The sequence below is a fragment of the Meriones unguiculatus genome, chromosome 2 (genome assembly GCF_030254825.1).
Source record: "Meriones unguiculatus strain TT.TT164.6M chromosome 2, Bangor_MerUng_6.1, whole genome shotgun sequence".
Classification (NCBI taxonomy): Eukaryota; Metazoa; Chordata; class Mammalia; order Rodentia; family Muridae; genus Meriones; species Meriones unguiculatus.
The window spans coordinates 144,097,393-144,120,570 of NC_083350.1; the positions used below are offsets into that span (position 1 = coordinate 144,097,393).

Sequence of the window (23,178 nt, forward strand, 5' to 3'; positions counted from 1 at the left end):
TTCCGGCGGAGGAGCGCCGCAAAAGACCTGGGCTGCCCAGCGGGCTGAGGGTTCCGCCGACGCGGGTGATTTGCGTCATCAGGAGGCGCGGCGGGGCTCCCGGTGACTTGAAGTCTGCAGTCATGTCCGGCTGTAGGCTGTTCTCGCGTGGGGCTGCGGCGGCGGCGGCGGCGGCGCGAGCTTCGCGGGTGCTGAGGGTCTTCACGGCTAGGCGCCGCCCGCTGCACACCAGTCTGCAGAGCCGCTCTTTCGCCAAGGAGCTCTTCCTGGGCAACATCGAGCAGGTAGGGCGAGTCCTGGCGTCCCCAGTTCTCTGCTTCCACCTTTCGTTGCCACCTGACCGCAGTTGGATGGAACTTTAGCTTAGTCCTTAAAAGACGAACACCTGAGAGGCTGGGCTCAGGGAATTGTGGCTTAAACAGTGTCGCAGAGGCAGGGTCTCTCATAAAACGTTAGCCCACGCTGGCTCTGGACTTACTCCATAGACCAAGCTGACCTTGAATTCATGATTCTCCCGCCTCAGTCTCCAGAGTATGGCTTTACAGTGCTTCGCCATCACACCTGCCTTTCCAGCTATATCTTGTCAGGGAAATTTGGAGAGTCCTTGAAGAGGTGATTACGGAGACATCTCTCTGTTTCCGGCAAGGAAATATGTATGCTAAAACAAGCAAAGCTGAAGTTTTCTGATGTTCAAGTCTGTGGACCTTTCTTTTCATTACAGCCAACCCCTTAATGACCTAATTAAATGTCCTGGCTTTAAATACCGCCTCTGTTCTTATGACTCGTTTATTTTTCAACTTAAGAGTTCTTCCCTTATATCCAGACTTATGTCTACCTTTCTGCTCAAAAATCTTCCCTTAGATGCCTAATAAGCATCTTTAATAAGCACTTATGAAAATTGTCTCCTGATCCCACCCAGTCCTGCTTCTCCCAGCAGCTTGTTTACCATAGGTCTGTGGTAAACCTATGCTCTGTGGTTCAACCTTTTCAACATTCTCCAGTGACATCTTTCAGTCTTCTTATGTCTCATAGTCACATTGAATCCCATAGTAAGTAAATCTTTGTCTTTCTTCAAGTTATATTCAGGATCTGACCACTTCTAAGAAGCTTCCCTACTACTTCCAGGATTGGACAAACACCAGCTCTCAAAGCATTTCTGGGCCTTCATTAGCAGAGTGGCAGTGGTACTTTAGAGACTCGGGGGTGAGAGTTAAGCAGCCATCCATGCTATCGGCTGCCATACTACACTTAGTTGGATCTGAGGCTTCCACAGGGTCAGGGGCGAGGTTCAGTAGGTGAAGTTTGTGTGACATAGACTTAATTACAGCCACATGGCTTTTGTAATTGACTTCTGCAGTAGGATTTCTTGAATAACAGGTTCTGTTGCTTTATCAACTTGAGAGATGCTAATTGAAATTAAGCTCCTCTCCCGTGGTGTGCCTCTTTCAGGTTTTGTCTCTTTTGACTAGAGGATGCTTCCTTCTAGCTCCCAGGTTTTATGTTGTTTGTTTTGGTTTTGTTGGGGGTTTCTGTTTTGTTTTGGGAAGATTTATTTGTAATTTTTGTTGTTGGTTTTTGAGACAGGGTCTTGATGTGTAGCTTTGGCTGGCCCCGAACTTGCTATGAGGACCACGGATTCACAGGAGTCCACCTTCTTCCGCCTTTCAAGTGGTGGGATTAAGGGTGTGCATCACTGTGCCTGGGCCCCTGAAGTTTCTACCCTTAATTATGTCTGAATACCAGCTACTTGCCAGGTTGTCTGCTCTTGCCTAGTTTGCCCACTGGGATCAGGATCACCTTCTTCTCACACAGCCATTTGACCAAGACTAGGTGAGCAATGAGGTTGTGAAGGTGATGGAGTTGGGGTGGTTCGAGCCTCAGCTCTCCACAAAAGAGTCAGCCTTGTTCCAAGAGGCTCAGAATGGTGAGAGGAGCCATGTTTCCCTTTTAGTCTGCCTTGGCATTGGAATCCTGGTGCATAGCAGCATATTCCTTTAAGTCAGCAGTCTCTTCCGAATAGAGACCCATGAGCCTCTTGTTCTTGGGGGTGCAAGGAGCAAATAAGTTCTGGAATAATGCTAATGTGGAGGAGTCAGTAAAGTGCGTAATAGGGCATAGGACGGGACATTGAGGGCTCCCCTGTGATGAGAGGCAACAAGGAGATAGGGGAACTCCCAAGCCTGGAAACTTGTAATTTGTCCCTGTTTTACAGCTATGGGTCCAAACATGCCACCCCATACCAAGCAAATATAGGGTGCCTAGAGCATAGATGGTCACAGATCTGCAAGCCATATGAGGTGATTTCAAATGCCAGCAGGAGATCCTGGCTAGTTGGCCACTAGCGCTTAGAAGCCAAGTCATTCTCGAGGAAAAGAAAGTGGACACAAGAAGAGCTAGAATCTCACACATAGTTACTTCCTGTTCCAGGACTAAACTATGTCCTTTCTGACCCGCAAGCTACTTTCTTTGATGAACAGGTGTTGTAGGCGGTTATTGATATTTACTATAGGTTTATCTTCTAGTAATGCTGCTGTTAATCCTCAGCAGCTGTATAACCAAATCACCACACAGAGACTGGGTTTTTAGTTAACCTAGAACACAGTGCTGGGCAATATTTACTCCCTCCTAAACCTCCAAGCCCTCAGTTTCCTAACATTTAGATTTCCCACATTATACTTGCTTTTTGTGAAATCTTAGGTCTGGTTCGTGCTCCAAGTCCTTCAAGCTCTCTCTCCTGCTCTGCTCTCCTCGAGCTCCTCCTTTTTTCCTGTCCTTTGGCTCCTCCCATTGCACAACATTGTATCTAGTTGCTTTATTTGTGTCCTGTTTACACAAGAGTTGAGACAGGATGCTTATAGTGAGTATCACAATGCAATATCCAGATTGAAACCAGAAAGCTGGGGGTGGGGAAATCAGCATTTGAATTAACAAGGGTAAGGCATATACATTTTAAAAGAACATTATACCAACAAACAGGATTAGGAACCAAACTAATAGAGGACGTATAAGTTGCTCAGATCCAGTCACACATGTAAGAGTGGCTGAGCTCAGGTTGAGTTCTTGTCCTATGACCCTGCTACCTCACATGCCTGGCACAAGGTAAAAAATTAGCTGCTCAACATGGGGCACAAGTGATGATTAGATATGTTCCTGTTGTTGGGAACATTTGAGCTCTCATAAAGACTGATGTCCATTTTAATGAAGAATCCTCATATCCATTGTCTCCTACACATCTCAAAGGAACCTTGAGGAAATGTGACTTGCATAGTGTGATGACAAAATGGAAATACTCCTGGAATTTGAGGGTCTCAAAATTACTAAATAGCAGGAGATCTAAATGTAATCCCAGGCTTTTTGTTTATGGGACACTCTCTACCACTTGTTATCGATGAGGAAACTGTTGAAGATTAGGATTCAACCTACCTGCATGGAGAGGAAAATACGTACAAAGAGTCTTAGATTTAAGACCCATACCTGAAGTAGCTTGTGAAGCCATCTTTCTGTGTTCTTCCTGGGACTAGATGTGGAATGCAACAATTTTCCTCTTTCCTTTTTGATTAAATCTTACAACCAGAAGTAGCTGAAAATTAAATTTGTCATTTGTGTTTTTCATTTTAGAAAGGAGTTTTCCCGTTTCCAGAGGTTAGTCAAGATGAACTTAGTGAAATCAATCAGTTTGTGGGACCACTGGAAAAATTCTTCACTGATGAAGGTATATGTGGCTTTCTTTTTCATTGCCCTCTTCCGTTACAGGATTAAGTGGATTGCTTACATCAGAAGTCAGAAGCACTACTGAGAGCAGAAGATCTTATATCTTTATTAAGTTACAAAGGGTTTCTGCTCAAGAGAACCTTCAGGGATCACCCAGTTTCTGCTTAGTTAAAGACACTAATCCAGTTCTCCTCTAGGTCTCTGTGGTAAGGAACTTCTTTTAAATGTTCCTGCATTTCAGCAGGCTAAAACTTGTGTAAGTCATGCTAAAGTGAATAACTAGGAAAGATGAAAATAGCTGAGAGCAGGTAGTTCAAATTTGTTAATCCCAAAGGCTGTATAAGATAACGTACAAAAAAAAAAAAGATAACGTATGTGTTTCTAAGGCTAAGTCTAGATCTTTGTACTGGGTGTTTTAGGAACCATTCATGATCTGTGGTCCAGCATTTTCGCAGGGACTGTATGCTCTCCTGGTTTCTTCCTGAAGAAGTAACATCTTGGATAACTCATCTAACATCACAAACAGGATATTGCTATCAGTGCAAGTCAGCTGACCTCACTCAGATTTCACCATCATGTACCGGTGCATACCTGTGTGTGTTCTCGTACAGTGCTGCTGTGTGTGTATAGTCATGAACATACAGATGCAGTTAGATAGTGAGGATTCCCATGCTATCTTTTTATGTTTAAATTTTACTAGATTCCATGACATCCTGAAAATTTTCATTATTTTGCCATTTCTAGTATGGGGTTGGTGTTGGACAGGGTTGTTTTGGAGACAAAATCTCAGTCTTCTTTTCTGTTCTGTTCTTTCCTTGTTTCTTTGAGACCGGGTCTCTGTGTAATAGCCATGGCTGTCCAGGAACTCATGTACATGAGGCTGGCCTTGAGCTCACAGAGATCCACCTGCACTAGGATTTAATCCTAGTGCCTCCCAAGCACTAAGATTAAAGGTGTGCCTCAACATGCCCAGCCAGGATCTCACTTTAGAACCCTGGCTGATCTGGAACCTTCTGCCTTAGCGTTCCAAGTGCTAGAATTACAGATGAGTGCCACCATACCCAGCTAAGAATGTTTATTGTTGGAACTATCACAATTGTAAGTAATTGTTCTTCCGTTTTTTATTTACATATTTATTCTGGAGACAGTCTTAATATATAGCCCTAGTTGGCCTAGAATTTTCTGTGTAGACCAGTTGGCCTTAAACTCACAGAAATTGGTTTGCCTCTGCCTCCTTCTGGGAGTAAAGGCATGTGCCACTGCGCTTGGCCATGTACAAGGTTTAAATTGGTTCACTTTATATGGCATGATTCAGGGTGCATTAATACATTCTTTCCAGATATTGCTTAACAGCATTTCATGGCAAACGTACCAGCTTGTTAAGCACACATTATAGTGTACTGAATTATTTACAGTTTAAAGGTACTTAGAAAACTGGTTGTTTTGTGACTCTGTGTTTTCATTTCTCTTGCATAAATGCCTACGCATGTCACTGATGTTGTTTGTTTAGTTTTCTACAAAAGTACTATGTTTAAAATGCTCTGCCATTTTGCATTCTCATCAGCAACAAATGAGATCTGGTTTTTTTCTACTTCTTTTTCACCTGGATTTGGATTTTATTTTAGCCTGACAATTTTCATTTAGTATCACATTTATGTTAATCAATTACCCTTAAGGGCTAATAATGTTAAAACGTTTTTATATTTCTTTTTTTTCTCTTTTCTTATTTCCTGTTAATTGGTTTTTGCTGTAGATTCTGTATCTAGCCCCCAAGGGAAAGGAGATAAAAGATGCTCTTTCATGTCATACCTGCCATGATCTGCTTCCTCCAACTAGGCCCACCTTTCACTTTTCATGGCTTCCTAATGAGTAAACTCATTTATAGGCTTAACTGCATTAAACTCAATAGTTTTTGTGGAGTTTTCTGTGGGTGGTTGTGTTGATGATGAGCAGTTTTCCTCCTTTCCAGCCTGGAGTGCTTGTCTGTGCTGGATTGCACTGGCCAGACTCAGTGCTATGATGCTGAGCAGGTGGCAAGACCAGGCTTCCTTGTCTTCTTCCTTATTATACAGACATGGTGGCACACACCAGTGATCTCTAGCTCTTGAAGGACTGAGATTTTTGAGAGATTTGGATTATATTTGGGGAACATATAGTTTTCTTTATTGACTTGTATATGTATATGTTATGACATTTTCAACAGTTTATAATAATAGCGATGTTGTTTAATTTCATAGCCAAAGTATACTTTAATTAACCTGATGCATACAAGCAATACAATTAAAGACATAGAGCTCATGATTGTTCACTTTAAACCTTGTATGAGAGGTTTTCCTATTGCTTTTATTGTATGTGTTTATGTGTGTGTTCATATTTTCATATATATGTGCCACGGCTTGTTTGAGGAGCTCAGAACATACCTTGTGTAAATCACCTCTTTCCTACCACGTAGGTCCCAGGTATCATATTCAGGTTGTAAGCCTTGACAGAAAGCGCCTTTACCCACGGAGCCACTCTCAAGCCCTAGAATGACGTTAGAGCCAGTGACTGTCAGCATTACACAGAGTAAGGTGTTCTCAGAACCTGTGCACTCTAGTGTAGGCAGTGAGGCTTCTGATAGAACACTGGGTAGAATGAGGCCCAGCCACAGCCTGCACAGTGCTGTCTGTGCTGACCCATTACAATTCTGAAAGCTATGTACTTGTTCTGTAGTGTTTGAGAAGGTACCAGTAATTAATTTAAAGGTCCAGGAGAGTGTGTGTTACTTGCTTCTCTCATCACTGTGACAACATTGTCTGTAAGGAGCACCTTCGGGAAGACGGGTTGTGTTGGCTCATGTTTTAAAGCCGTAGTCGGTGGAGGGGAAAGTCTGCTGACAGAAGCAGATCTTAGTTGTGATGCCTCACTTCTCACACCCAGACAGAACCAGGACAGACGGTGTTGAGCTGGTGCTCAGCTCCTCTTCTCTTTTAACCATAGGAACCTGGTCTGCAGCCTATGGAATGGGGCTGCCCACGTTTGGGAAGGCTCTCCCCTTCTCAGAAATTCCCTCAGAGGCGCACCCAGAGGTTTGATTCCTACATCATTCCAGATGCAGTTGACAATAAGGTGAACCATCGTGGTATGCCCAGGGATCTGTATCTGAGGAGAACATGACACACTACTGATTTATGTGACCCTGGTGACTAGCACCTAGGTTAGGAAAAAGACTTACTTGGCACCAGTCACTTGAAAATACAGTTCTTACATGCCCAGTTGCACAAAATCAACAACATGCTCAGTGATCCTGACTACATAACTTCAGGTTTTATACATTATTTTTTGCCACTGGTATTAGTACACTATGTGAAAACCATTCTGTATAATTTTATTTATATGAATATATCTTATTTATTTTTCCTTGCTTAATCAAGATACTTGCTTTTTTCAGTGGACTCTCAAAAAATTGACCGGGAGGGAAAAATCCCAGTTGACACCTTAGAGAAATTGAAGAGCCTGGGACTTTTTGGGATACAGATCCCAGAAGAATATGGTAAGAACGTGGCTACTCACCTGGTGATCTTTCTCTTCAGCAAGTGCTTCTCATGTGTGCATAAAGGACTTGTTCAGAAACAGAAGCCTTTAAGGGTACTCTTCCGTAAATGATCTATAACGCTGTGGTTCTACAGCCTTCACCTGCCTGAGCTGCGGACATTTGCCAGGGCAGCCTCTATCCAGCCCAAAAGTCCTTGAGATGTAGGGAGAGTACAGTTGGTAACACTTTTCAGGGTTGGACAGATTGCGTGTCTGTGAGCTGCTCGTTTGCAGATGTGCTATTTGGGCATTTCCCCACCACACCCAGTGATATCATTACTGTAGCAAATGGAGATTTCCTTGTTCTTTTATTCCTTACCTGTTTGTACCTTTAGATATTTAAAGTGTAGCCTCCCTTCCACAGCAGAAGGTGGGCTCCCAGGAATGCAGAACAAGTCCATAGCGGAACCAGGGCTAGAGCTGGTCCAAGCTGAGATGTAGCTGAAAAACACACTGTGGTGCCCAGGGTAGCTTGCACGGCAGGAAAAGAACAGTCTGTCACAAGGGTTCCTGTGCCGCAGCCTAAGAGCCTGACTGGCGCCATCTGGATTGGAAATGTCTTTCTGGTAGAGGGGATCTGCAGCGTACTCAGTGACTTCCTGTTCGCGTATTGTGTCTCTATTAGCAATTCAGTTTCATGTATGTTTCTTTACCTCAAAGAAATCTGGAAGATATACACAGAAATGCCCTGGATAAGGTCATAGATGATAGTTTCATGTTTTTAAAATGTTTTAAATGGTATTTGCTGTTATTTTAAAATTAAAAAAATAAAGTAAATCACTTTTCCCCAGTTGGAAGAGTCTGCTAGACTTGTCTGTCTGTCCTAGGTGGCCTGGGCCTCTCCAACACCATGTATGCTCGGATTGGGGAGATCATCAGTATGGATGGCTCTATCACGGTGACCCTAGCAGCACACCAGGCTATTGGCCTCAAGGTAAGCTGTCTCAGGTTATATTTGGGCTTTCTGGAGAAAGTAGGAGATAGAACTGTTTCTGTGACATAAATGGGCTTTATGGCTTGGGGTCTAGGGGAGATGCCTAGCTGCACTTGCACTTTGAGACACAGGTTAGTACTATCTTTGGAAATGAATCCTTTCCTGAGCTGTCCTGTCTTTACATATACCCTACCTGCCCCCTCAACTTAAAGCATGATGGGGCTGCTTTAAAGACACACAGTCCTCAAGGATTTCACAATAGTTGGATACATCTCTGCTGTATACAGGTGAAAGGCAGCTAAATGGACTCTATGTCCAGCTTTGCAGCCCAAGATTAGGTAACCAGACTGCAGTTATTTAGCAACAGCTAAATTTAGCACAGCTTCGAAATGTGCATTTCCATGGTAGTTCTAGCAGCCCATGTATTCACATTCCGTCATCCAAGTCACCCATCCATACGGGAAAGGTCCTCAGCTTTTAAATCACGAGGTGAAGACCCAGAGACAAGTCGTATCTGACCCACAGTCACCCAGGAGTGCACTGCACTAGGCAGCAACGCAGTCCTAGATGTGAACTCCAGAGCTGCCATTGTGTCTGCCACTGTGCATAAGTAGTTGGCCTTCCCTGGGCAAGCTGCACTCCTAAGTTGTGTCTGAGGCTGCTGCTCTGAACTCACACTGTCTTCTCGTGAAGTAAATATTGTCAGCAATGTTTGGGGCTGCCTCATAAATGCATCTCACTCTCATCTTCCTGTGTGTGTTTCATCTAGGGAATTATCTTGGTCGGCAATGAGGAACAGAAGGCCAAATATCTGCCCAAACTGGCATCTGGAGAACACATCGCCGCCTTCTGCCTAACAGAGCCAGCCAGGTCTGTCTCCTCAAACTGTCATTTGGACATTCAGCATTGTCCAAGCTCCCTGATCAAAGAAACTCTTGATAAACCCTGGTAAAGCTCACTTTCCCATGTTGAAACTTTAGCCCACATTGTTTCATTCCTTATCTCTGAGGCCTTCAGAGGATCTATAACCATTGACAGGATAATTATCTTATCTCTGACCCATTGAGACTTACAGATAACAGTCCTGCAGTATCTGCTAACTCAGTGTTTGTGGTTCACAGGCCTCTTGACACCCAGGGATACACTCAGACTTCACTAAGTCTTTCAGAGCACATGGGTGGGTGCTGAGTCCACATTTTCAGATTAGGAGCTGAGGCTCAGTGAAGTTGTAGCCAGTCCAAGGTCACACAGCCAGGACACAACAGGCATGGATAAGACTCAGATTCTGATGCAGGTCCAGCTGGCATCTTGTTTAAGCTTGTTTCTCTTTGTGTGAAATTCTGGAACAGGCTTCCTGCTGCTATGACCTGAACACATAGAAACTCTTGGTAAGCCCTGTGAAGCTCACATTCCCATGTTGAAACTTTAGCCCAGATTGTTTCATTACTGTGCTTTTATTTATTATCTACACACGCCTTACAGTCTTACTGGAATGTGCCCATCTGCTTCCAGACTCTGGCCATTTTCCTTATTGGAGTATCAGAGCTAAAGTGAAACAGGCATTTTTTTTTTTTTTTTTTTTTGTCTAACCCAGTATTTTAAAGGGCTATCTTATTTCCAAGCCCTCCAGCTCATTCTACTCTTATTCCTGTTCTCCCTCAATCCATCTTTCTGTCTTTGCAGTGGGAGTGATGCTGCGTCCATCCAGACGCGAGCTACATTAAGTGAAGATAAGAAGTACTTCATCCTCAATGGCTCCAAGGTACAGCCATGGCCTCACTGCCCTGCCAGCTTTAGTTGGTGCTTGCTGCCTCTGTGTCTGCCTTCTGCACACCGTGGGCTACTGGGTGTGTGCCAGTGTTCCTTTATCAGAACACCTAAGGCATGGCTGATTGGCTGGCCTATGTCCCTCAAGTGGCAGAGCCAGGGGCCCTAGCAAGGCAGTCTAACTCCATAATCTTGATTCTACTCTTAAAACTGCTTTTATGTATTTATTTTCAACTCCAAAGAGGCAATGGATAGTACACTGCTCTTCCATGGCCCTGGCACCCAGCTAGAGGAGTTACACACTCGTGGCTGGTAGTATTTCTTCTGTTGACATCACCACCTCTGGATGTTGTCTTTGAGATTTAATCAAGGATTGCTTAGAGAGAGAACACTGTAATACCATTAGCAAATGGGGGAAAGGATAATAATGTCTTCCTACCTGTTTAGCATTCAGATTTCCCTGTTCATCTCTTACCCTTTTCCCTTGATCAGTTTGTTTGCTTGGATCAAAAAGTAGATAATTACCATCCATTGCAATACTTTGAGGACCTTCTTTTCCTCATCCCCCAATTTCACTTTTTTAAGTTGATAATTAAATACAGCATATGAAACTTGTACGTTAATGTTGTGAAGCAATGATAAAAAGTCCTTCTTCCTTTAAGTCCGTCGTTGGTGTGCTAATGAATGGGACTATCTGGTGCAAATGACACAGAGGCTGTGTTAGCTAGACTACACTCCTGCCCTGCCACTTGTTTCCTGAGAACATCTTTGCTCTGCAGAGACTAAGCTATGCTCCTGTGCTCTCTCACAGGCTTGGCTTATTTGGAGCATTCTCCATGTCCGGCCTGATGTTGAACACTGTATGTCTGGCCTGAATAGAGCTGAGGGATGTCTCCAAGGATCTTTTGTTTTTTCCTTCAGGTTTGGATCACCAATGGCGGACTGGCCAATATTTTTACTGTGTTTGCAAAAACTGAGGTGGTTGATTCCGATGGTTCAATAAAAGACAAAATCACAGCATTCATAGTAGAAAGAGACTTTGGTGGAATCACTAATGGGAAGCCTGAAGATAAATTAGGCATTCGAGGCTCCAACAGTAAGTGTGGCAGATATGCATGTGCACGAAGGTGTCAGAGAGACTTGAAAGAGGTTCCCTGTGCAGTCTGACGGGCTGTGAAGGTGAAGTGGCACTGAGTTGTTTGTGGTTTTAGTTTAGCACTTTAGCTCCTTAGGTACATTCAGTGTTGATTCAGTGAGTAAGGCCAGTTGAAATCCCAGCCTCAGTGGGAACAGGAATGCACACCACACAACCACAGCTGCTGTGGATAAATATCCTGTAGCAGTCCACCACATCTTTCTCTCCTGGAGTCCCCTTCTTCTCTCCTTCTACTTGTTATTCCTTATTCAAGCCTCACTTCAGTGGAGGCTGATAGCCTGTTTGTTGCTCTCAGTTCACCCATATGGCCATGGTGTTCTTATACTAGTCTCGTGGTGGAGTTTTAGAGTAGCCATTAGACTGTGTTCTAATCTTGACATATCAAGGTCCACATCGGTGTACCCTGTGTCTTTGGAGCTGAGCATTTCAGCAGTGTCATTCACCTGTGACAGCTGGGGGGCTGGTTTCCCAGCATCTTGCAGGACCCCAGAAGATGTTCTGGGAATATAAGTCAGAGAGAAAGGCAGGTGCTCCCCATACTCAGAAGAAGAGCCTTTGAAAGAATGGCCAGGTCCTCTAGCCCAAAAGAATCTCATTGACTTTAATGTCTGATGAGATGCTGGTATTCTCCATTTGCTTTTCTGTCTTTGGCTATTTTGGTCTTTTCAGCTTTTGTTAAATTTCACCATAGAAAACTCTGGTATGGCCTTTCAAAAGAATGATAGCCTTCCTTTAGCTCCATTTCTCTCTGTCCTGTGCTGTTTATTTCTTCATAGCACTGACCATGCCTACGTGTTCTTGTATTTATGATTCGTCTTCCCTGCCAAAGAATGAAGTCTGTGAAAGCAGGAACTTGGCCTTTCTTGCCTGTTCTTTATCATAAGTGAGTGGATTAGTCAGTCAGTTACAGGAGTGTAGGTCAAGAACAGAAGAGTGGTTTGCATTTGTCAGTTACCATCTTTGAATTCTGTGTGTTTTAGCATGTGAAGTCCATTTTGAAAATACCAGAGTGCCTGTGGAAAATGTCCTTGGAGAGGTTGGAGGTGGCTTTAAGGTAAGTCGCAGGCCAGTCTCATGTAAGTGCTGTGCTATTTTACCTGTGCGTCTCGTGTTCTGCTCTATCCTTTCTTCTGGCAGGCTAGCCTGTGGTCTCATGTAGCCCTTCCAGAAATGCTTCCAGTTTTATACCCATCCTTTGGCAACTGCTGTTCCCATCATTTTTCCCTGGTATTGTGAATGATAAGCATTTCATATGACTGGAATCCTATACAGTGTATTTTGTGCCTGGCTGCTTTCACATCATATTCTCAAGCATCCTCATGTTGCAGCATGAGTCAGTATTTCATTCCTTTGAATGGATAAATAATCTACTGTGTGGGTAAACCACATCCTACTCATCTGCTCATTAGGCTGAATTGTTGACAACTTTGGGGCTAATGTCAGTAACACTGTTCTGATCTTTTGTCTAAAAGTTCTGTTTGAAAAATATGTTCTCAATCCCTCCGAGTGTAGAATTGCTGGACATTTGAGGGGCTTTTTCCACAGTGGCTATAGTGTATAAGACACTCCACGTCTTCACTTGTGTTGCTGCCCATTTTAAACATTAAACCTGTGGCTTCACTCAGTTCTTCACTCAGCTCTCTGGTTGGAGGGAATCCCCTGTGACCCTAGATGAGGTAGCACAGCATGGCACCAGAGCCGTGTGCCTGTTTGGCTCCCAGCCTTTCACTGTACTGAGTCAGAATAAAGGGCAAGAAAGACACAGGGACCTGGCAGAGCCATCAGGCATTGTCATAGGCACCGGGCATCTGCCACTAGGGTCATCTGTGTATACAGGCTTGCCTGCCAGGTGTGTGCTGGCTGTCGTCCTGAGAAAGTCGTGACGCTGCTCTGAGCCACAGCAGCTTCTGTAAAGGTGGGTGGTGATCCTGAAGCCCGGCTGGAATGTTCTTGCTGCTTGTGGCCTACTTAGATCAGTCGGGGTTTCTGTCTCTTTCCCAGAGACAAGGAGTACTGACAGGCATGAGCTCACTCAGAGGATGAACAATGACTGTGTGGTCAGAGTGAGGCCAATGATGTTGATGGAAAGGTACAGCAGTGACTAGCCACCTGTTTTGCGGGTTAGAACTGCTTGCCTCTGGCTTGAAAACAGGCAGGGTAATGAACTTGGCATGGATTCTGGCATGGGATTCTGTAGACATCTGCCTTTACTTTCATGAAAACAAGGTGCTATGGCTGACTCCCTCAGCCTCCTTCAGTGCCTCTGGACATTTTCCACCTTCCCTACAGGTAGCTATGAACATCCTCAACAGTGGGCGATTCAGCATGGGCAGTGCTGTGGCCGGGATGCTCAAGAAACTGATCGGTAGGTATATCATTACTTAACTCATTGCTCTGACAAAATACATTATAAAAACAGCTTTAGGAAGGGAGGATCGATTCTGGCTCCATCTTGGCAAGGTGTGTCTAGAAAGCATCTCTAGATTTGGCTGCTGGAGTGTTGAGTCAGTTGGTCACATTGTGTGTGAAGTCAGTAAGCACAAAGTATGAATGTTGGTGCTCCCATGGCTTTCCTCTTTTTTATTCTGTCTGGAACCCCAGCTTATTGGCTGATACTGCCCATATTCAGGGTGGCTTTTTCCTCCCCAGTTAAACATCTCTGGAAACTTCCTCACAAGCATGCCCAGAGCTATCTCCTAGTATCTAGATTCGAGATTCTAAAGCCAGTCAGGTTGACACTGAAGATTAATCTCCACCCTAGCTAAGTCAGGAGCAGGAGCCTTCCGCAGCACCTGCCGCACACCAAGAATGTCTTCACCATTTCTTCTGGGTGGGCAAGTCTGAGCTAGACCGCTTGGACAAAGAGCTTAAGTTTAGCATCTAGCCTTTGATTCAGACCAAATGTGCTCCTTCCCCAGAGGCTGTCTATTTCCACATTCCTCTGCTTTACACACTAGTCAGGCATTCTTTCAGAGCATAAAGGGTTGCCCTGTCCATGAAAACATGACTCTTTAATGAACTCCAGTCCATGAGCTGGGCTCTAAGAAAACATTAGCCATGATCTCACTAGAGCCATTGCTCTTTGGGCATAGGTGTGAGCTGTGGCGTGCTGGAAGCAGAAACGATCCTTTGTGTTTTGACGGTTAGAGTTTACAATAATGTAGGCACATGTTTGCATTCTTCCCTCTATGTGGTTAGTGGAGAAACTGAGGCCCAGAGAGGGGGTGGTTTCCACAAGCCCATGCATCATGACCTAAAGACAAACCTGCCTGCTAGGGTCAGCTGCTTTCAACATGCTCTGTAGATCTCATCAGTGAAAGTTCTCACAGTCTAGAAACATGTGGGCGTAGGAACAGTTTGAGACCAGCAGCACCTGGATTGCACCAGAGGAAGTATTTGGAAAACAAATTGCAGGCAGAGCTAGAGGTACTGGTGCAGGGTAGAAGGCTGAGTCTTAGAATCCAGCACTGTCAACAGCCATGCACAATGAGGCCCCAGCCAGAGACCTGACGTGAAGGCACCGCTGATGTTGTGTTGAGTATCTCTGAGTCCTCTCCCATGTCTTTCCAGGATGCCCTGTGCACCTGGCTTAGTGCTGGATGGCCTCCAGCCTTCACCTCTTTGTATCTTCCCAGCATTCCTGTGTGTTGGATAGAAGGGAGGTAGAGTGTTCTCCTCCACACCCTCACAACTGACTCAGCATTCTGTGTTGTTAACTTTCTTTGCTGCCCAATGAGGACTGAGAATTCACATCCAACCAGCTGCCAGAAAGTGGGAACTCTGGTTTCAGGGTGTCTGACCTCAGTGACAAAGCTCTCATAGTACCTTCTGGGTGTTGAAGGGTCATCATGTTGACCTTAGGGAATAGTTTTCCAGTAATCAGAAAACCAGTTATGTTTGTTTTGACAAATGTATTTTTCTTTAGAACTGACTGCGGAATATGCTTGTACGAGGAAACAGTTCAATAGGAATCTGAGTGAATTTGGATTGATTCAGGTACTGAAGACTCTCTGATTTACTGTGGATGGGGGGAGGTTTTCAGTTGCTGTCTCTGTACTGTGCCTGTGGGCAGGGACTAGGAAGAAAACTGTACAAGGCATTATTGACGCTGGGACAGCAAGGCTTCTGATGCAGTTTGCTTCTCAGGAGGAGAGAGGTTAGATTTGAGTCTGTGAACATGCAGATTGCTTCTTGATTTGTTTTTTCTGAACATTTCAGGAAAAGTTTGCGCTAATGGCTCAGAAGGCATATGTAATGGAGAGTATGGCTTACCTCACCTCGGGGATGCTGGACCAACCAGGATTTCCCGACTGCTCAATTGAGGCTGCCATGGTGAAGGTAATCCCAGCAAGTAGAACTAGCTAGAGGGAGGTGAGCCTTTCTGATCACGGCATTGTCAGACATCTTCCTCCTCTTGTTAGATGTTAGAACTTGACCTTATGATTTGCCCCTGTGTAGATGTCTGCGTTAGGGCCCAGGCTGAAGCTGGGAGAAGGGACTTAGAGCGGTGCTCGCCTGAATGTGAGTCTGTGGGACAACTCACTGCTTCCCGGGATAGAGGCATGACAAGTCATGCTGGGCCTGGAGCACACAGGCTGGTCACTGGTCCAGAAAGACAAAGGGACTTGCCTGTACTTATCTGAAAGTTCCTCCTGATACCACTCATTCCAAGGTCTGGTTTTCCTCATGTTCTCTAACTGCACCCTGGGCAAACGTTCCTTACAGCTCAGGTCTTGCTCCTAGGAAACCCAAGAGAGTGACTTGGTGGTCGAGCACTCCCATCGGGCTTTAACCTTGCCTGTGTCTGTGGCAGGTGTTTAGCTCCGAGGCTGCCTGGCAGTGTGTGAGTGAGGCTCTGCAGATCCTTGGGGGCTCAGGCTACATGAAGGACTACCCCTATGAGCGGATGCTGCGTGACGCCCGCATTCTCCTAATCTTTGAGGTGAGCGTGCCTTCTGACTGTACTTCCCTGTGCCCCCATAGTGATGGCCTGTGCTCCCCCCAGCCTCCTTCGCCCTGAGAGACACTTCTAACTGTACAGAAATGGCCTACAACGATGTAGGCTGGTTATGTTCCCTGGTTGGACCCTGTTAGTAATATGCAAGTGCCTCCACCTCCTTGCTTTGCAGAGGGAGTTTGGGCTGCAAACACAAACAGTCCCCTCAAATCATACTCCTGAAGGCCCTATTCACTGAGCCCACAGCTTCCCAGTGGCAGCTATAGTTTTACCAAGTGCTGGCTGGGCACGATTGGACAAATCTATGGGAGACCCAGGTCAAGTTTCAGCTCCCACTTTGCTTTCATCTCATACTCTAGGCTATGATTTTACTTTCAGTAAACTGAAGTAGTCCAAGGAAGGTTTACTCACCTTTCTTGTTTTCTTATTGTTGCCTTCCATGAGTTTTTAAACCTACAGGGTCCAGTTGAGTTAACTATACCACGGAAGAGGGGATTTGGACCAGACATACTTGGGAGGCCATGGTGTGATGACATGTAGGGCCTGACTGCCAGAAAGAGGCTGACACACAGAAAGCATAAAAGATGGGAATATTCCCAAAGGGAGCATGTGTCTCGTGATGATTTGATGACCCTTGGCAGGACTGCCTTGGGAAAGAGCTATGTGTGACATGTAGACAAATGGCATATACTGGACCCAGACAGGACTCAGGGTTAGCACTAGGTAAACAAGGAGTAAGGAAGTCTTTGTGGATACATCAGTCATCCTGCTCTTGATGTGCATAAGGTAGTAAAACAGGACATGGAGTTGGAACATGGAGGCTGACAGAAAAGGATCTGAGCCTTGGATGACCTTGACCAGCACAGGGACTTTGGAAGCCATAGGACATTTGTCATTAACTTGGTTGTGGAATGATCCCACCAGGAGGTAGGAACAAGCAAGATGGATAGGTCTTCGCAGTGTCACGGTGGCCATGAGGAGCCTGACACTTACACAGAGAGAGGGAGAGGGTTTGAGTTGCACTGTAATCTCACAATGGCAGAGCCTTAGACTCTTGTCAGCGCTAATGGAAGCACTGGTCTTTTGGCCCTAGCCAACATCTCTGCCTTATCAGTCAACCACTACCTAATAACAGAAGGGTTAGCTCCCTCAAGAGCCAGGCATGTCTAAGTTGTTTTGTCCAGGGGCTACTCTCTATTGGTATTTCTGCAGGGAGAGGGTTGCATTTCTCTAGATCCTGACTAGGTGGTGTGGTCAAGCAGGGTTTGCTCTCAAGGCCATAATTCACAGAAGGGTGGGGAAGTTATTTGGGGCAGACTTTGTTGAGAGCTGGGGCAATACCACATTAACCTCCCTTCCTAGCTCTTTCTCCTAGGGGAGCTTCTCTCTCCTTGATGCTACAGGATTGTGCTGGCTGGGAAGCCTGGATCAGGGGCCGACAGATCCCTGATGTATAGTATAGTTATGGTAGAGGCCTAGTAGTCTTGTGGGTACTGTTTTGGCATGGAGAAGTGTGTGTATGTGTGTGCGCGCGCACGCATGTAAGAGAGAGTGTGTGCATGATCAGTCCCCTGAGGAGCTTCCAGTTACTGCTGCTCAGCTATCTATAGCTTCCCCGAGGATTCTGATCTAAAAGAGCCATGGGTTATCTGTTCCACATTTTCTGTGTCCTGGGAAATCTGGTTCCAGTTTTAATGAGGACTGTGGAACCTAGAGAAAGGCATAACCATACAGGACAAGCAATGAGAGATAAAAGTCCCAGTGGGAGGCCATACTGGTCAGTCTTACCACATTCCCTATGTGTTCCCTAACATCTGGCCACAGCCTGCTGCTGTGCCTAGCTCCCGAGCTGCTTCAATGGCAGCCTCTACCACGTGGACAGTGGGTAGTGTCTGTACCTGACCAGTCACAGCTTGCACTGTTGGACTGCTTTTGACCTTCACACTTCTGGCCACAGGGAACCAATGAGATTCTTCGGTTGTTCATTGCCCTGACAGGCCTGCAGCATGCTGGACGCATCCTGACATCAAGAATCAAGTATGTGCTATTTTCCCATCTGTTCCGTGGTCCCTACTGTCAGGATGGGACAGAGGAAAAGGCTGCCCAATCTTGGAACAGTGGGTGGGGAGTACAGCCTGCACAGTGGTTCACTGCAAAGCTGCCACAAGGAAGGACAGTAGCATTTGTGTCATAGTGATGAGGTCTGGAGACCCACATCTCTAGCTTGCCCCTCACCTGGAAACAACAGGAAGGACAACCTACACAGGTTGTCCTCATTGTCTTTAGAGTCGTGTTGTCCCCTACTCACACTTGTTCTGTCTTCCTCTTCCCCTGCTAACTCTCATCTCCCACTGGAGGTACCAGTGCTTGGAAATGTTCATCGCTGGCTGGGCTACTGAGACACCCAGAAGCTAAGAAATAAGGGGTGCTCCACTAATGGTGGCCAGTCTGAGACTAGTTTCTCTTCTTTGCCCCTCTTTCTCTCCTCTGCCCTCATTGCAGGGCAGAGCAGCTAAATCCCTGCTGGAGCCCATTACAGGCTGCCAATAGGATTTTGCAGACTCTTTAACTGTTTGGAAGCTGGCTGTCCAACTGGCTTCCCCCTGCAAGGAGGAGAAAGCCACCCCACACAGAGCCCACATGCTCAGCCATAGGCAAGCATGAGCTCTGTGGTGCCATACTGCTGGTCAGCGGGAACCAGCTGTAGGGTCTTAAGTCACAAAACTGTGAACTTCCTGCAGAGAGCTTAAAAGCGGCAATGTGACCACAGTCTTTGAGATAATTGGTCGGAGGCTTCGGGACTCACTGGGCCGAACTGTGGACCTGGGGCTATCTGATCTTGTACACCCCAGTCTTGGAGTAAGTATTCCTACTGCCTGTACATTCCCACAGGAATTCCCAATCCAGAAGAGTGTGGCTAGCATGTAGGCTCCTCCAGGAAGCTGGGAACACTCAGATGCCCCTCTCTGTCCTTGCTCTATCTCTGTGGAACCCTAGACTGAATATTAGGTGGAACCCTCAAGGAGAAGAGATACTAAGTCTGTCTTCTTCACTATAGGACAGTGCCAACAAGCTTGAGGAAAATGTGTATTACTTTGGCCGAACTGTTGAAACCCTATTACTCCGATTTGGAAAGGTGAGTGGGTCCTGCCAGGTGTGGGACACTGCCTCCCCTACACATAGCCCCCATGATCAGGAGCCATGGCGCTACTTGGTGCCTGTTGCCCACCTATGAGACCAGGCCTAGAACAGAAATCTTGGTCTCCATAGGGCTGGAACTGCTGCCAGTGCAGCCCCTGGAGGCCCCTGCTAGTGGATTATTCACAGTCCTCAGCACCTGCCAGCCAGAGAGTGGCTCTCTGGAGTCCCTGGAGGGGCTGCCTACCTGGGGCTGCATGCCAGGAGTTAATCTCTGAGGGGAGTCTTGCTGCAGTGACACTGAGCAAAACAAGCAGCAGTCTCTGGTGTCAGACAAGCGTCTGAGACCTGGTCCTAGAGCCTAGAGAGGGGGCATCATTGCTCACCAAACCTCTGTCCTCAGACCATCGTAGAGGAACAGCTGGTGTTGAAGAGGGTAGCCAACATCCTCATCAACCTGTATGCCATGACAGCTGTGCTGTCTCGGGCCAGTCGCTCCATCCGAATTGGGCTCCGGAATCATGATCACGAGGTAAGCCTTACACGGCTCTACACAGGAAAGACTGGACAGATCCACAGTGAATTGGTGTCAGGGTCACGGCTACAGATGCAGCCCTTAATCCCACTGTGCTTTAATGGGACCTGGAACCGAGGAGAAATTGGTGGTGTGGCCTGTTAGAGAGTCTCGTACAAGAGAGACAGTGAGTCAGGGTCTCCAGCACCAAGTGGTGGCTGCAGAGAAGGGTGGATGAGTTTGCTGTGGGTGTGTCAGTGCTGCTCCTAAGCCATGGCTAGTGCTTTAGTCTCATACAGGAGACAGATAGGTGAGTGGCAGGCCCACCCTCAGTCATTATCTGCACACCGCTCTCCTCACCCTGCAGGAGGAAGCAGACTTAGTCACTAGCAACTGCTGTGTACCAGGCTCTTGACACACGTCATTCCAGAAAAGCCCGTGGGTGCACACTTCACAGAGAAATAGCTGTCTAAGCTCCTTGTTAGCCTGCATTCATTCTGTCAGAGTACTGTGTAACTTCTGAGCCAGGCTTTTTTTGCCCAAGATGTGATGCCCTGTATGGCAATAGGCTGGGTTTCTTAGAGTTCAGAGGTCAACTTCAGAGCTCTCAGGTGCCATTCTTTTTTACCTTGGTTCTCTAGGTTCTTTTGGCCAACATGTTCTGTGTGGAGTCTTATTTCCAGAATCTCTTGAGCCTGTCTCAGCTGGAAAAGTGTAAGTGAGATGGTGTGTGGGGAAGCACCCAGGTCCAGTCACCAGTGATAGTGAGCTGCTGCTGCTGTGGCCTCATTTCCTCTCACAGCTGCTGCCGGGAAGGAGGGTTGGGCTCACAGCACAGGGCTTGCAGATCAAGTTCAGCTGGTAGACTACGGCCTCCTTCATAGGAGATGCTAGTGTCTGTTAAGCTGAGGTCCCAGAAGAAGACAATCATTGTACCTGTCTCTTTAGCACAGACTCTGGCCAAATGGCTTATGGAACTGCAGTATGCTGTATTGGTGATGAAAAGGTTTCTGCAAATCTTTGGCCCCAGAAAACATGCTCCTTTAGGCCAGCTTTTCTATCTGAAATGTTTTTCTTTTCTTTCTTTTCTTTTTTTTTTTTTTTTTTTTTTGCTTTGATTTTTGAGGAAGGGTTTCTCTGTGTAGCTTTGGCTGTCCTGAACTCTTTGTAGACCAGGCTGGCCTAGAACTCACAGATCTGCCTGCTTCTGCCTTACCAAGTGCTGGGATTTCAGGTGTGTGCCACCACGCCCAGCTCTGAAAGGCTTTTTCTCTGTCCATGTTTTGAAATATAACCAGGTTCTCGTTGACATGACAGTCTGAAGAGCCTTAGCCCTGTTGCCCATTATGGTGTAGAGGGCCCTTACTGAAGATTTAGTAATAGCCTTCAGCTGTGGAACCCAGCCCAGGGTCCCTACGTGGCCTGCAGAACTGTGATATACTGTGGAAGGTAGTGAAATGGTCATTCTAGGAGCCTGTGACGGCCTTTGTACTTAGACCCTGGGGGTCTAAAAAGTATCTTTGGGTACAGCTTCCCACTGGGGAGCTGACATAGGTGAATACACACTCTTCGGACCATATTGCAAAAGCATTACCTATGCCTTTCTCCTCTCACAGGCGCTCCAGAAAACCTGGATGATCAGATTAAGAAAGTGTCTCAGCAGATCCTTGAGAAGAGAGCCTACATCTGTGCCCATCCTCTAGACAGGGCGTCCTGAAGCTGGAACTGTGTACCCATACCTATCTAGTTCAGGTTAAATAATTCAGACTCTTCAGAAGATAAACCGTGGGGTCATCTGTGTGGACTGTATGTCATTTGTATGCACTAAGCAGTTTTCTTCTCTGTGAAAGAGCAATAGTTAGGTTTTGACCAGTAGGCTCTGCATCTAAAGAGATCACACCTTCTAGAAGGAGAGAAGGAAGGAAGGAAGAAAAGAAGGAAGGAAGAAAAGGACAAAATTGTTGAAGAAAGAAAAAGAAGGAACCAAGTTGCTGCTGGCTCTCGTGTGTGACTACAGTGACACATCTCCGTGGAAATGGGCCCACCTCCATGACACAAGCTCCCGGGACCTAAGATGTAGGCAGCCATCCTACTAAACCATATGCTGAAGAAGAACCTGAGAAGCTGGTCTATACCACCTGCTGAAACTGTTGACATAACAAAAACCATAAATTGTCACAGTTTATATCTAATTTAGTTTTCATGTTCTTTCAGTCCATAATCATGAGGGGTCTTAACAATAAAATTCCTTCTTGGGTGTTTTAAAGCTTGCATTGCAGAGCTCTTTCAATTCCTTTGTTAGGATCATTCCAGGGGGTTGGTTGGGGGTTCTGTTTTATTTTAATAGAATGTTATTTGTTTATTCTTTGATATTTCTGTACATGTAATAATGTATCTTGGCCCTTCTACTCCTCCCTTCTGTTCCTTCTGCCATCCCCAACACGCTCACCTCCCTCACTGAGTCCATCAGTGCTGTAATCAATGTGTGTTGGCTTGCTCTTGTGCATAGATGCTTTCCGCCCTCTCTTAAGCGGCGCCCTCTGAGCTGTGGCGGGTGGTTGGTGTGGATGTCCCATTGAGAGCCGAGTATGCAGTAGTCCTTATTCCTGCCTAGCTCCACGGTCCTCCATGTTGAACACTCAAATCCAAAATAACAAGTGTTGCTTGCCATTTTGTTGACTTTGTAGCGTTTTGTTTTGTTTCTTCCTCTCGTTCGTAGTATTAGTGTAGTATGGTTTATTCTTTCCTGAGGTTGTTTTTCCTCTTGAGCCTTCAAGCCTTCAAGCATCGTCTGTAGAGCTTTCCTGTGCTCATAAAATCTTTTAATCTATTTATATCAAGGAACTTTTAAATTTTTCCTTTATTTATGTCATAGTTTTGCTAGGTGTAGAATGCTGGGTTGGTGATTATTATCCTTAGGTATTTAAAAATACACTATTCCAAGATCATCTGGCTTTTAAATTTTCTGTTGAATAATCTGGTGTTATTCTGATGGGCCTGCCTTTATATTTGTCTTGGAGGGTTTTTGTTTGTTTGTTTGTTTGTTTGTTTTCATTTTTGTTTGCCACTTTATTTCTTTGTTCTGTACATTTAGTATTTTGTTATAATGTGACAGGAGATTATTTTCTGGTCTCCGGGCATAGGGAATTTTCTGTTATGCTTCCTTTGAAAATGTTTCTGTGCTTTTAGAACCAGATCCTTTTTCTATGCCTATAACTGTTGCTGAGGCTTTCCACAGAATTTTTTCTTTGGCTTCCTCTATTTTTTAATCTCCAGCATTTCATTTTAGTTCTTCTTTAATGTTTATGTCCTCCACTTTCTCATCCATCACCTTCCTTATTTCACTCAGCTGTTTGTGCTGTGAGTATAACTTTCATTTGACTCATTCTCACTAGATGACCCTGTTGCAGGGTTAGTAACTTTTGGAG

At 45.6% G+C, this 23,178-nt stretch overlaps 1 protein-coding gene across 1 annotated transcript; it reads left to right on the forward strand.

The window, feature by feature from the left end:
* The first annotated feature begins 57 nt into the window (after positions 1–57).
* Acad9 (acyl-CoA dehydrogenase family member 9) lies at positions 58–22,016 on the forward strand. Its single transcript, XM_021633129.2, has 18 exons — positions 58–284; positions 3,619–3,712; positions 7,142–7,243; positions 8,112–8,218; positions 8,988–9,088; positions 9,902–9,980; positions 10,907–11,081; positions 12,122–12,195; positions 13,431–13,506; positions 15,067–15,137; positions 15,360–15,479; positions 15,955–16,083; positions 18,056–18,135; positions 18,840–18,957; positions 19,157–19,234; positions 19,640–19,768; positions 20,392–20,464; positions 21,367–22,016. The coding sequence occupies exons 1-18, from the start codon at positions 123–125 to the stop codon at positions 21,465–21,467; spliced, it is 1,869 nt and encodes a 622-aa protein (XP_021488804.1). The 5' UTR covers positions 58–122; the 3' UTR covers positions 21,468–22,016.
* Positions 22,017–23,178: the final 1,162 nt, after the last annotated feature.